Here is a 14,047-nt window from a genome sequence, read left to right on the forward strand (position 1 = left end):
CAAACTGATGATACACAAGGCAACAATGTTGCTAGGCAGTGTTCCTGAGTAGATATTGTTGTTCTGGCATATTCCCATTGATATTGGGGAACTTTGTTTTTCTTTTTTAGAGAACTTTAATCATGAGTATGAAAATTGCCATGATCACTCAATCTGAAACCATCGAACTGATTATGTGGTTGTTAGCCACATTGCCCAAAAAGTTGCTCCATGTATCATCACCTTCAGACAACAAAGGACCCACAAATCTGAAGGTTAAGTAATCAACCAAAAAAGCAAAGGGCATATTTCGCATACAAAAATACCAAATATTCTACAAAAAATTGCCCACAAAAGATAATAACATATGCTCGGATAATGTAACATCTGCTCTGTGCCTATTTGTTGGCAACTGTTTATCTGCTTGAATGTAGGCTAAACAATCTAGGACTGGAGGAAAACATTTCCAATCTTGTTAGGATGTGAAATAGACTTCAAAACAGACATATTCAATATTAATTACAAAATAGCTGTGGTCTCCTCAGAGTCTGATTTGTTTAGATTATTTTTGTCATTATCTGGCAACGTGTGAGAGACTGCTAGGACTTCCGCTGTCCACCACAACCACCCGCTAAACTTGCAGTGGACAGCTGATCTCTAAATACAACTTGCACGGTGTCACAATGGAGTGGACGGAACTTTCTCTTTCAGAAATGGATCCAACTTGTATATCAGTTCTGGCCGCTACAGCAGGCGGAGGTGCTCTACTGCTGTTCTTCATGAGATACTGCAACAGTCAGCGAATGAAACTTAAAATTCGCAAAGCCAGATCAAGACGAGATGCATCGCTCCAGCAAGCTGAGCAGGTGGTTCAGCAGTTCAGTACCACAGTAAGGAATGCTTTTCTTAGAGCTGTCAGAATCATTATAACAAATGCAGTAGCCAATGACTCTGTAACCTTAGTAGCCTACAGAAGACAGAGTGTTTAAGAGGGCTATTTGTATGTGCTGCATAGTTCACCTAGGTATGCATTAGAGTGGACCTGAGACATTTGAGGCTATAGCCACCTGAATGAAAGTGTATTGAGATACAGTACATACATAAAATTTATTTCTGATTTCTATTGCCCTCAGAAATCTGATGCTGAAAATGCACATATTGTCTCACTGTCTATGACAGAATTGACAAAAAGACTGCAAGAAGGTTCTTTGAGCCCACATGCAGTTCTCCATGCATATATGGAAAAGGTAACATATTATTGATTATCTTTTGATTATCTTTAAATTATTCTTTGAATTTCCCATGAAGTGTTTTTATTATTCTTGCATAGTGGTCTACATGGTTTGTAAGGCATGGTAGCCTTCAGCTGGCACATTGCTTGTGTTTGGTATGATTGGTTCCCAACTTTGACCTACCTTGCATAGTTTGCAAATCATTAACTGAAATATCCTCTTCACTGGTATTGTATTACTTAAGACACAGGGATATTGCATAAGGTGTTTTTTTCAGCCTCAACATATGTCTGTGTTCAGTCATTAAATACTGTACTTTGATTCCCAGGCACTGGAGGTGAATAAGAGACTGAATTGTGCCACAGATTTTCTACTGGAGAGCCAGCAACAATTATTGAACATAGAGAACTGCAGAGGTGGCCTTCTTTATGGCGTCCCTGTCAGTATCAAAGATAACGTGGGATATAAGGTAGGTTGCTACAGAAAAGGCAATAACAGTTCAACATGAGAGAATTCTGAAAGCAGGTTTGCATGTTGGGACCACAAAAGAAATGTCCCTTCAAGTAATGTCTCGAAATGCTAGATTTACATTTCCTCTTAATAGGCCTGTTTTTCCAGAACTTTTAGTAGGACAAGATGGCGTAGTAACCTCACTAAGCCTCTGATGAATAGACTTGTTGCGCAAGCATTTCTTGAATTTCTGTTATTGTGATAATGCCAAGATGGGGCTTGAAAGTTGACATCCGATCACCAATACTGCACAAAATCATTGATGTTGTTTTCTCTACAACACAAATGCGCAAAGGAAGATAGACCTATGAACTATTCAAAACAAACTAACAGACTCTGAAATCGTTTATAGGTTTTCAGTAGTTAACAATGAATGATGGTACTTTTCTTACATCAATTCCAGTTACACATCAATGTCTATCACTAACTGTCCATCTATGTCCATCATTGTCCATCACCAGTCATGTATAGCAAGTGAATGCACCATTACAGGTATCCAGATGTAAGCATCACACTATGCTATGAGGCCGTAGAATTGCAGTCTGGGGGATCAATCAGTCTAAAATGATCCAACCCTCCAATCTATCCATTATCCTCGCATCAACTCTGTATCAGCAGTCTCCTACAATAGTTTTGCTTTGCAGTGCAGCACAAAATGGATTGCGGAGCAAATTGTCCGTGCCTAGAAAAATCTGGGTGCTACTGACCACTGGAGTACAAAAAGTGTTTGTCTTCAGTGATGCATGTTCTGCTGTTTTTCTACTCTAATGCTACAGAGAAAAAGAAACCGAATATGGAGTGACCGTTTAGTGGGAATGAGGAGGAATGAAAATGTTTAAAATATACTATTTCAGATGTCCAATCCATTGGATCCTACTTTGCATTAAACAACGCATTTTTACTATTTTGAAAGGGCCAGATGTGAAAATTTGAATTGCACTGTTAATATCTTCATTAAAAAGAAGCATGCTCTAATGTCCGTAATGTGTCTTTGGCCAGGGTCATGACTCCACGTGTGGAGTGCTTGGTAAGGTGGATGACCCCGCTGAGGATGACTGTGTGGTGGTGACAGTGCTGAAAAGACAGGGAGCAATTCCCTTTGTCAAGACCAACATCCCTCAAGGCCTTCTCAAGTAGGTCATTATCTCATGAAGGAGTGCACTGTTTTTTTACACAAATGTGCTACCTTCTTGTTCCGCATGTACATACCTAAATGAATCAGAATAGTGGATGGGAATAATAGTAATACAATCAGTTGTGATTGTTGTGGCCATTAGTGTCAGATTTGCCGCAGCAACCCTCAAAAGTGGTTAGAATTGCAGTTATTTTGAGAATAGTGATGAATCCTTGAATATGTGAAAACACAAGACCACTCAAGGACTGATCATGATCGATGAAAACTCTTTTTTCTATCGTCTTTCAAGTTATTCTATCCTTTCTCTTTTTTATTCACGGCTACAATGGCAGTGTCAAATGAAGTTTAAAAGTTATGTAATATTTCTTGAAAAGTATGCAATTATGTGACCTTTGTTACTTCCAAGTGTACACCTCACACCTCAAAAGTATAATAAAAGATGTTATAATACTGACTTTCTCAATTTTCAGTCCTCTCTTCTGCTATATTGCCTGCTTGCTTTGTTTCAGCTATGACTGCAGTAATCCATTGTATGGGCAGAGCCTTAACCCCCGTAACCTTCAGAAGACTCCAGGTGGCTCTTCTGGGGGGGAGGGCGCACTTATTGGAGGGGGCGGCTCCATCCTGGGAATCGGGACAGACATCGGAGGAAGTATCCGCATCCCATCTTCGTTCTGTGGGATATGTGGCCTCAAGCCAACATCGAACAGAATCAGGTGGGTGTCTTCTCTGTTTGGACATTCGTGAGAGTACTGTTGGACACAAGCCCTTTTCAGTCTTCCAAATCCTGCCTCCCCATCCCATTTTACAATTCTCTCCAGATTTGAAATTTAATGTTTTTTTATTCATAAGATAAGTTAGAGAATGTATACATGTTTATGAGCTACATACTGTAGATGTGTACTAGTGTGAGTAGGTGCATCATTGCATTGTGAGTAATTGTGTGCATGTGTGTTAGCTCACGTGGTTATCACATTTTCATTGGGCAGAGGCACAAAAGAGGGCTTTTATTGTTTTGTGTGATCGTCATGTGATTCCAGTCTTTTATCTGTTATGCAGCCTACGTGGCCTAAGTTCCGTCTGCCGTGGACAGAAATCAGGTCAGTTTGTACACAATCGCCTAAACCCAAATTTATGGTCATTTGGTAGAGAGCCTTACAAAAGTGACTTCCAGTCACTCTACAAAATGTATTCACCAACATGCACAATAAAATCCATATTACATACAGAAATAATACAAACATGCAGTAGTAGTTCACTATGGAAAAACACATACAACTATACAACCAGGCCATTTGTATAGCTATCTAACCACGCGTTTATGCTTATGTTAGTGCTGTCTGCCATTGGGCCCATGGCCAGAGACGTTGACAGTCTGGCCCTGTGCATGAAGGCTTTGCTGTGTGAGGACATGTTTGTCTTGGATCCCACTGTGCCACCCATGCCCTTTAATGAGAAGGTACTGCTCTGAACAGAACCAGCAGAACTCCCCTTAATGGTCCTCATTTACAGGGTTGGGGGTATTGGGGCATTTAGGGCATTGGGGGTAATTGGGGCAGTTATGGATGCTCTTTGCATCCATATGATTTACTTGTTTGTACAGCATATAGTGTGCATGTCATGTGAGAGCTGATTATAATGTCTGTGTCTGATTTAATATACATGCCACCTTACCTGCTTTCAAAAGTTTGCATACAGCATCATGTTTAGCCTGTAGGTCTTCTGCAATAGCATTAACATGTTACAAATATTCTTTTGCATCCAACTGAAGCTATTGTCTTGGTGTCTCATAGGTGTACTTAAGCACCAAACGGCTTCGGATTGGCTACTATGAGAATGATGGCTACCACATGCCCTCGCCCAGTATGAAACGGGCCTTTAGGGAGACTAAGGAGTTGCTGGAAAGAGCAGGACACACGGTACGTCTCCCGGTCAGCAGAGCACCCTACCATAAGTGTTTAGTCCACCCTCTCACCCTCTCTCTCTCTGATGTCCTTTAAAGATTCTGGAGTCCATTACAAACCCACTCATGTGATGGACACATGATTTTACACTATATGTTTACTGTGATTTTACTGCTTTCACACGCTGCAATAAGGTTGCGGGTAGCAAGATGGCTACTCAGCTACTATCAAAAGGTAGATTGTTTGTTTAGTTAACTGGTCAAAAGGAGTGCCTTTGCTCCTCTGTAGTAGCCATCAAAGGTCCTTGTCATGAACATACAGATATAACCAAGTGTTTCTTTATTTGTAATCCTTAATCTATTATGGGAATAAATGATCATTCCAGTTTAGAAACCTTACACTACTCTCATTTCTCTTCAGTTTGTGCCGTTCACTCCCCCACAAATTGTCTATGCTATGCATGAGCTGGTGGTGAAAGGCATTCTTGCTGATGGAGCTGAGACACTGCTTGGTAGTGTGTGAGTACCACATTATGACAGGGTTGACCTATACTCTATTTTGGTGTTTCTTTTCTTATGAGATGATGGAGTGTTTTACCTAATTGATTCGATTGATTGATCATGGGATTGTGGTTCATTATTGCAGGAAAGATGGACCTGTTGACCCATGTTTGTTGCCCCAGATCATACCATACCGTCTCCCACGCTGGCTGAAGAAAACCTTGTCAGTCATCCTCCGGCCAATTGTAAGTTAGATCTTGTGCATATTCAAGGTTTATAGCCGAGTGGTGGTTATTTGGATCAACCACAAAATGTGAAACTTTTGACTTTTCACATTTTGTGGTTGATCCAGAATACCACCACTCAGTTATAAACTTTGGTTGCAAGTGCACAGTTTCATATTATCTTGGTTTTAAAGGATAATTTGTCTTTGTGCAATTTTGCTTGCAAAGGAGTCAGTAGCCCCATTTACATGGACAGTTTGTTTTGTCATTCCGATTAAACTCTTCCGAATTAAAATTCATGTAATTTGTTTACATGGAGTACATTCTAATCTGATCAGGTGCTGACATGCACTTTAGGATATTTGATCGGAATAGCCATTGCTGCTTTGCTTTTACTTGAGAAGCTACAGCGGGCAACCCAATTGACTGTAAACATGGCTGTTCAATCAGAATAAGAACGGAATACACCACCCCTTTCATTCTGATTAAAATTCCAATTTGATAGGCAGTTTTATTCCGATCAAGGTGTTTATATGTTACATTTTTTTCCTATTGAGCCATTATTCCAATTCAAATCAGATTAAAAGTATTCATGTTAACCCACCTAGTGTTCATAGGAATTGTGAGTTATTAAAATAAAATCAACCAAAACAAAAAAATGAACCAAATTCTAACTACAAAAAAAAATAAAATGTCATCTGTATAATTTGTTTCCTCCTTTTAGTTCCCTCGCATTGCCGCCAGCTTGGGTGCCACGGCTGGAGTCAGGTGCGGTGGATTTGTCTCTGCTTTTTAGGAAATGCACTTGTACTTGTTTTCATTTTTAAGAGTCAGGTTGTTCACAGTCAGGTCTAATCTTTGACGTCTCTGTTCCTAAAGCTCTGTAGCAGATCTATGGAGACAACACACCAGTGTTGAGGTAAAAGGATGTATTTATTTTACACCATCACAATAATGCTACCTCCGTGATCACATTTTTTTCTAAAATGGCAGGCAGGCTGGTTTTTGGTTTTGTCAAGGAACTGAGTCTGTGTGTCCTGTGTTTTCAGGATTACACCCATGAGTTCATGTCTGAATGGCGGAGACTGAAGATGGATGTGCTGCTCACTCCAATGCTTGGGCCAGCTTATAACTTTAACTACTGTGGAAAGCTCACCAGTATGGCCAATTTTCCCCCTTTCACCTCTCCAGTAGATCCTTTTTTTATATCAGTCTAACAGCTTGGCATGCCAGCTGTGTTTTACTTAATTTCCTTATCTTGCTTGAGAGATTAGCTTATTGTGACCGGATCACTGCAACACAGCAGGCCAAAGACAAGCATATTTACCTACCATGCTTTCATGCCACACATTGATCATTTGCCCAGCAACGGCATGCACTCAGTGTTGCGTGTCTCCACTGTAGTACAGTTACCTATTGGTGACCCTTTAAAATAATGATTTTGAGACACCACAAAAGCAAGTGATTTAGAAATGTCCATTGCTCTCTTTAGACTTGTGATTCTGTTCCAAAACCTTTTATGTCAGACATCCGTATTTTTTTCACTCTTTTAATCATCGACCGCTGTGGGAAGTACCCAAACAATAATACAAGGGATTTAACATATTTTTCTGTTTATAACTGAAATCTTTGTCCTCATGTGTACCTGTGCTCTATCTCAGGTGCTCTCTCCTACACGACGCTGTATAACCTTCTGAATTTCCCCGCGGGAGTGGTGCCAGTGTCCATGGTAACGGCAGATGACGAGGCCCAGCTCGAGAACCATAAGGGCAACTTTGGGGACCCATTTGACAAGTTCTTTGTCAAGGTTGGTTTTAGGGGGGTGGAATGGGGACACAAATGTAGTATGTTTACACAGAAGTCTATGCCAGCTTCATTAGAACGATTAGATCCAACGATGATAGGTGCCATCATGGGACAGTTACAAAACAGGTTAGAAGCCTTGCAAAATATTAACCTACTAATAGTTTAAATTAATTAGATTTAAATTGTTGCATACCAGACTTTGAATTAATGTCAATATTGCAGATGAACTGGGGTTCATTGTCATAATAATAAGGGAAATAAGGGAAATATAGACACTTCCAGTTATAGCCACCAGGTGGCAACACATCCCCAGTGGTTTCAACCCGGTGTTCTGTCCCTCAGCATGAGTCCCTATTCAGTCTAGATTCCTTCAGATATCTGAGTTTTTTGACATGATGAAATGTTATGATGACTTCTATAATTGTGTGTGTGTGTGTGTGTGTGTGTGTGTGTGTGTGTGTGTGTGTGTGTGTGTGTCTGTGTAGGCTGTGAGAGATGCCATAGGACTTCCAGTTGCAGTGCAGTGTGTGGCTCTCCCCTGGCAAGAGGAACTCTGTCTTCGCTTCATGAGAGAGGTGGAACAGCTAGTTAAAGAGAGAAGGAAGTGAAGTCACACCACTGCAGCTATAGTGCCTTATAGAACAGTCACACTGAATCCATGATTACTTTGTACACAGTAAATTTAGACTGATATAAGAACTAGATGTAAGAAGTGGTTAACATGAGAAGAGGACCATATGTAAATAAGACCTATCACTTTAGACTGATGAATTTCATGTTATATTTATACTAGAAATCTTTCTTAACAAAGCATTGTTTGTAAGAGTTTAAGAGTTACACTATCCTATTTAAACTATACTATTTTTCTTGACATTGATACCTCTCATAAGGCACATTGTATAGCACTCTGTTTCATTCCAAATTATTTTGTAGCTGTTATAGGGCAGGATTTTGATTTAATTGATAAAACATTTCTCATGCCATGAGAAAATGTTTAAATTTAAAATAATGAACAGATAGATCATACAGTACTCTCAAATGTGATACTTAAATATTTAAATTAAAATGCTGCAGCATCAATTAAGCTATCATTTGGTTGATAGGCCTATGGCTACTAATTTAGTGATCGCCAGGGAAAAAAAAAAAAAACACTCCTCTGACAAGACCTCTGTATTTCAACTAATTGAATTTCATTTAATTCACAGTGAACTAATAAATACAAAACAATGGTCAAATAACATAAGTGTCATAATTACAATCATACACTTTACTATCTTTGTGTTCATGTTAGTATATGTTGGTATGCATATGTTAGTGTTTTATCTGTATTTTTTGTATATTCACAATGGAGTTGGGGGGGGGGGGGTGGTCATACAACTTAATTCGACATAAATTGATGTTTTCTAAATAGTTTCCTCCGTCCGGCTGTTCATTGCGAAGCTATTCATTTATGGCTGGTGCTTTCATAAGAGATGATGTCTTATTTTCCTCACTCTCCCCCCCCTCTTTAGCGCCTCTCGTGCGCTAGGCTACTTGTCTGCCTGACACAGTCAATGGAGCGTGAATAGGTATACTAATATTAACAGGAGCAATTGTGTTCCTCAGTGTCGTAATGATAAGAGGAGGCAGGGCTCCACCTCCCGAGCTCCGGTTGGAAAACGAAAACGAGCCGCACGTCGTTTTCTCTGACTCGCCGGTGGCGGCGGGTGGAGAGCGTGCGCGCGAGTGCGCGTGTATTACGGTGGGGCGGACGGGCGAGAATAGGATATTTTTCCTCGCCTTGCGCTCCTCGCTCTTTCATTTTCGTGCCACAGATGAGTGGAGATCATTTGCAGCGCTCTTGTGAGTGATTACTGTACCGCTGGCAGGGCTGGCGTACCGCTGCAACTGTTTAGAGATGCCATAGTTGGACTTAATGACACATAGCTTACAGTGGCGAGCCCAGTTTGCCATGCCGGCATCTAGTGATTACCCTGGCATATTGTAAATATGTGTTTCCGTTGGGTTTTACATAAATTTACATTTTTTCCTCAACTCCCATGGGATGGAAGACCATTAAGGGCAAAGTGTTTTTTCCTGCTATCATTGTTTTTGCACTCTCTCTTTCCCTAGCTCCTATGTGCCGCGATATTAGCCAAGATAGCCTATTCTATATACCACTTTCAGCAAGGTGGAATAGACTTGAGTTTATTATCAAAATTACTGTTATTACTGCTATATCAGTATTACAAATAGTTTAAGCGCATAGAGAATGGAAAATGTTTGGGTGGCGGGAGTGGGAGTTAGAGCTAATTGCAGGCCTGTTGGTCTGAAAATACCATGGTGTTTGCAAATAATCATCATTGTATATGACTCACACACACACACATAGACTCAGCGGTTCCACTGTGAGCTGTTCACTAATTGAGATCCATTTATCCTTATAGGATGGTAAATTAAGCAGAATTATGGAATTCTAATGAGTTTAAAAGAGGTCTAAAAGGTTTATAGCAGCATGATTCTGTTGAAAAATATCTGACTTTGATTTATTCAAAAACTTAACAGATGATTTTCACAAAATTAAAACCTGATTCATAGGATCAAAGACCTCATGTTGGATAACCTGACTTGAGAGTGGTTAGGTGCGCAACACATCTGAGTAGGTATTCTAGGTACCCTACAGGAGAATCTTTTAGAACCTTCTAGGGTCTAGGTTCTTGAAGAACCTGTCTTCCTCATAAGTGTAGATCTAATTTATAATTGCGAATTCGTGACCCCATTTAACATTCCTGTGCTCATCTGATGAGAGCAGTTTGCTTGTCTGTATTTCGGTAAAAGTTGTCAAACAGGATGTCAAACCGAGTTGACGTAGTCAGCAGATGCGCCTGCTAGATCCACAAAATAGACATCACGCCGGCAGCTCTGTCAATGTAACGTCTCATTAATAAAAGACCAGGACCCTCCATTCGCTTCCACCTCAGGACATAAGATAAGGCACTTTAAAAGCCATTGCAAGGCACTCACAGCCGACTTGCGAGCAACCACATAAAGGAAGATATCCCCTCAACTAAACTAGGATCATTCTCTCTTAATGTGTCATTTTAGGGGCCACAGAGCCACCAGGTCCTAATGGTTGAAGGTAATAACGTTTGTCACAGCAAGACTCCTGCCTCCCCAGATGATAAAAGTGACATTTCCTCCCTGATGCATCCGAGAAGCCACTTTCAGGAGGACATCAGGGAGAGAAAACACTGGCAGCTTTGGAAAATCTGCTCCATTTCACCTGCCATTACACCTCGATGGAGGAGAGAGAAAGAGAGAGAGAGAGAGAGAAATAGAGAGCGAGTTTGTAATGGGAGGATGGGAGAAGGTAAGAGATGGGGTCTGTTCTTCAAGCCGCAGAATGAAGACATGGCACCTGTTCAAGCCAGAGATTAAGAGAGCGCTGATACAGGGACCCAGGCATACCGACACAAACTGTGCTACGTCTTCCTCACAGCGGACTTTGCAGCTGTGGGTGTGTGTGTGTGTGTGGTGTTGTGTGTGTGTGTGTGTGTTTGTGTGTGTGTGTGTGTGAGAGAGAGAGTGAGAGAGAGTGTGCTCACGCATCAAAGTCTGTCTGTGTATGGCAGGATTAGGCGATAAAATGATGAATTCGGAGATTCTGTGACTCAACAATTCCCTCATCCAGGTTTTGCCGAGGCTTCCGCGTCTCTTATCCTTTCAAATGAAAAGCGCACCCTCTGGACAAGTCCCCCACACCCCTGCAAGACTTCTGCGCTTCTTCGCTCTCTTTTGTGGCCCCCCTGGTCACCCCCACCCCCTCTCTCGTCACCGCGTCACCAGCACTCCCACTGTGCATCTGCTAGGTCTGAGGTTTCCTTTCTTCCCCGTGCTGGCTCACTTGCCCCGCGGCCCTTATAACCAAATTGGTTTACATTGGAGAGATAAATGCTGTGCAAATGCGCTTAAAGACGTACAGTAAAAAATGCAGACAGTGCGTGTCAGGATTATCGCCCGAGTCGGAGGGGGGGGGGGGAGGGAGAAAGGAGAGTGTTTCTGCCGCACAAAAGCTGAAGAGCCAGAGTGAAGCCTGCAGATACAGCCCGTCTCATCCACTTCGCTGGAGAAGGAGAAAAAGAGAGAGGAGTGGGGTTGGGGGGGGGGGGGGGGGGTCGTGTGGGGGATTTAAACATTTGCATGCCAGTCTGTAATTCCTGGAATTATATAACTTGTGGCCAACAATCGGGAAAGTCCTGTGTCCGCTGTGAAAGTATTGTTTTGCGCTGGTGAGTGGAGTGGAGAGACAGGTCGGCGGCAGAGCCAGGAAGGATGATGCTTCAGCGAGAACGAGGAGCGAGAAAGAGAGAGAGAGAGAGAGAGAGAAAACGGTCCTCGTGTCAAACCTAGCTATAGGTCTCCTAGTCACTCTCAGCACTGGGCATAGCCAAGCCTTCACTTCTGCTGATTGTGTAGGAAGATGAATTAAAGAAAGAGATGGGCGTATTTCACGGAGATACAATAAGATAACAATCAATACAGCACATAGGAACAGCCTCAAACTTGCATTAAATGTGCCTTCGCTCAGAACTTTTATATCAGAATGACAAATCATCATTCTCACTTAGTTGCTCCAGGTATTTTCAAATGTTCAGCCATCAAGGGTGGTGTGGTAAGAGGAGATAGCGTTGGCAAGAAGACATAGATCATGAATCCATTTAATCACACCTGTGTAGCATGTCTCCATTCCAGCCCTTCCCAGTAGTCCACTGTGTCAACACAGCACTCGACCTTCCACTCGCGTCCACTCTTATCCCCCAAGAGCAAATAGTTAATTAAGTACAAGACAAATAATGGTGGCATGACACAATCCGCTTGAGGGGTTGAGTCCTAGTAGTAATGAAAGTTTTGGTTCGTTAAAGGCTGATTACCTAAAGATTACCTAAGTGAAGTGAAGAAGGCTTGTTAGTTTGTTAGAATCAACCCTTGGGGATATCAACCGATCTTATCACTCTTCTTTTAACACTACACAGTGCCACATGCTTGTAGCACACGTAGCTCATGTGCACAACCAGTAAATCCCATTCTACTCTATTGAATGCTGGTCTGCTGCAGTTATTTAGCATTTCCTATGGTCTCATATTTAGCATAAGACCCTCTCAAATCCAAGGCTTTTTGCTGAAGCGTTTTGGATTTCCATGTGATGACAAAATATGGATGGTGTTCCTCACTGTCCTGAGCAAACCTCTTTTCTAGTTGCCAAACAGTCTCTTTTGTTGCCTCTGCTTCTCTTCTTAGGGATCCTGGAGGCTTAGAGTTCAGAAAAGTCTGTGGAAAGTCTCTGTTATTTGTTCACAGCTTTGTTGCGAGGGACACCCACCTCTCTCTTTCTCTCTCTCTCTCTCTCCCTCTTTTTCTTTCTCTCTTTCGCTCTCTCTCTCTCCCTGTCTGAAGTCTTCATGAATGTGAATGGTAGTTAGAAAGTCGAATAAAAGTTTGACAATTATGTGTCTGCCGGTGCTGAAGCAGGGAATAATCTGGTATTTTGGATTAAGTGGTTTAAGTTTATGCTTCCTCCTGGTCTGCTACAATGGTGTAAGTGGTAGTGGTCCCCGTGCATCATTAGCAATGTCAGTCCCCAGCGAATTCCCAGCGAATCACAATTACCCAGCTGCCTCGGCTGGACGAGGCGAAACAGGGGGACGCTGGGATGCGTTGGCTGTGGCGATGGCGACCTTGACCCGGCTCCTGGTTATCCATTGGCATATCTCAGATGTCAGACCGTGCAACATGGTGGGGTCAGCATGCTAATCCACAGCATGCTCTGTGAAAATCAGGGCTTTAGATTCATTGACATGCATATGAAGTACGGGATCAGCCTCTCCAGTTCCCTTCAGGGACTCCAGGGCCCCCCGAGACGAACCCGCTCCGCACCCCCCCCCCCCCCACCCCATCCCATTTATCTCTCTCTCTCTTAATGTTAGATTTGCTCAGCAGATACATAAGCAGGTCCCAGCAGAGTTAAATAAAACGCTTAAGCCTTGTGAGAGGGTAGAAAACACACACACACACACACACACACACACACACACACACACACACACACACACACACTCACCAGGGTTCGGTAATGTACCCCTATAAGCTCCCACGGCGAGATCTATCAACAGCGCACACTAGGGTAGAATGTCTTCAAACACTACACCTCACTGTAAAGGTGCTTAGATCAGCCCACCTTTCTTTATTTTGCTCTGGCGGATTATACACACGCTGCCTCTCAGTCATGAAATGGCACATGTTACAGTGCCTGTCCGCTCCGTAGGTGCACAAACTGCATAAGTCACAGCCGCTCCTCCATACACACACACAGCCAGACGTCGGTGTGTGAACTGGCACTGCACTGCAGGCTTACGTTCAGTGGGCCACAAAAGAGATTTGGGTTAACCTTTAGTGTGAGGAGGGGGGGGGGGTGTTGGTTGTCGGTGAGAGGAGAGGAGAGGGGGACTGGCAAAGTGTCAGCCCCACCCACCTCTGACCTGGCTCTGGGTTAAAAACCCCTGCACTGCCCCTTTAATTTCTCCAGACCTCCCTCCATAGTGCTTTCTCAGCAAGCCTAGAACAAAAATCATAGCACACCATTCAATCATTGTTTTTTTCCTCTCCCCCCGCAACCGCCCCACTCCTCTTTCACCCCTTCTTTATGGTCCCACTAAAGGTTTTAGCGGCGCAGCAAAGGAGAGCTGTCACAGAGGGAACCTTAGCCCATTGATGAAGTGAC

At 42.5% G+C, this 14,047-nt stretch overlaps 1 protein-coding gene across 1 annotated transcript; it reads left to right on the forward strand.

Moving 5' to 3' along the window:
• The first annotated feature begins 603 nt into the window (after positions 1 to 603).
• faah (fatty acid amide hydrolase) lies at positions 604 to 8,507 on the forward strand. Its single transcript, XM_076277132.1, has 15 exons — positions 604 to 869; positions 1,113 to 1,226; positions 1,540 to 1,680; positions 2,721 to 2,854; positions 3,366 to 3,572; positions 3,916 to 3,956; positions 4,191 to 4,315; positions 4,650 to 4,775; positions 5,181 to 5,278; positions 5,406 to 5,505; positions 6,209 to 6,252; positions 6,364 to 6,403; positions 6,534 to 6,642; positions 7,146 to 7,291; positions 7,776 to 8,507. The coding sequence occupies exons 1-15, from the start codon at positions 663 to 665 to the stop codon at positions 7,896 to 7,898; spliced, it is 1,755 nt and encodes a 584-aa protein (XP_076133247.1). The 5' UTR covers positions 604 to 662; the 3' UTR covers positions 7,899 to 8,507.
• Positions 8,508 to 14,047: the final 5,540 nt, after the last annotated feature.

This window comes from Alosa pseudoharengus, unplaced genomic scaffold (genome assembly GCF_046254945.1).
Source record: "Alosa pseudoharengus isolate Yale_2024_CS ecotype anadromous, Long Island Sound unplaced genomic scaffold, YU_APseudo_1.1 YU_APseudo_1.1_scf_11, whole genome shotgun sequence".
NCBI classification, from domain to species: domain Eukaryota; kingdom Metazoa; phylum Chordata; class Actinopteri; order Clupeiformes; family Clupeidae; genus Alosa; species Alosa pseudoharengus.

What these genes read in the sequence shown, in the direction of transcription:
- faah (XM_076277132.1), top strand. Translation starts at nt 663, where the DNA reads ATGGAGTGGACGGAACTTTCTCTTTCAGAAATGGATCCAACTTGTATA. An exon ending in TGGAAAGAGCAGGACACACG is followed by an intron (nt 4,776 to 5,180) that starts GTACGTCTCCCG and finishes ATTTCTCTTCAG; the next exon opens with TTTGTGCCGTTCACTCCCCC. An exon ending in GACAACACACCAGTGTTGAG is followed by an intron (nt 6,404 to 6,533) that starts GTAAAAGGATGT and finishes CTGTGTTTTCAG; the next exon opens with GATTACACCCATGAGTTCAT.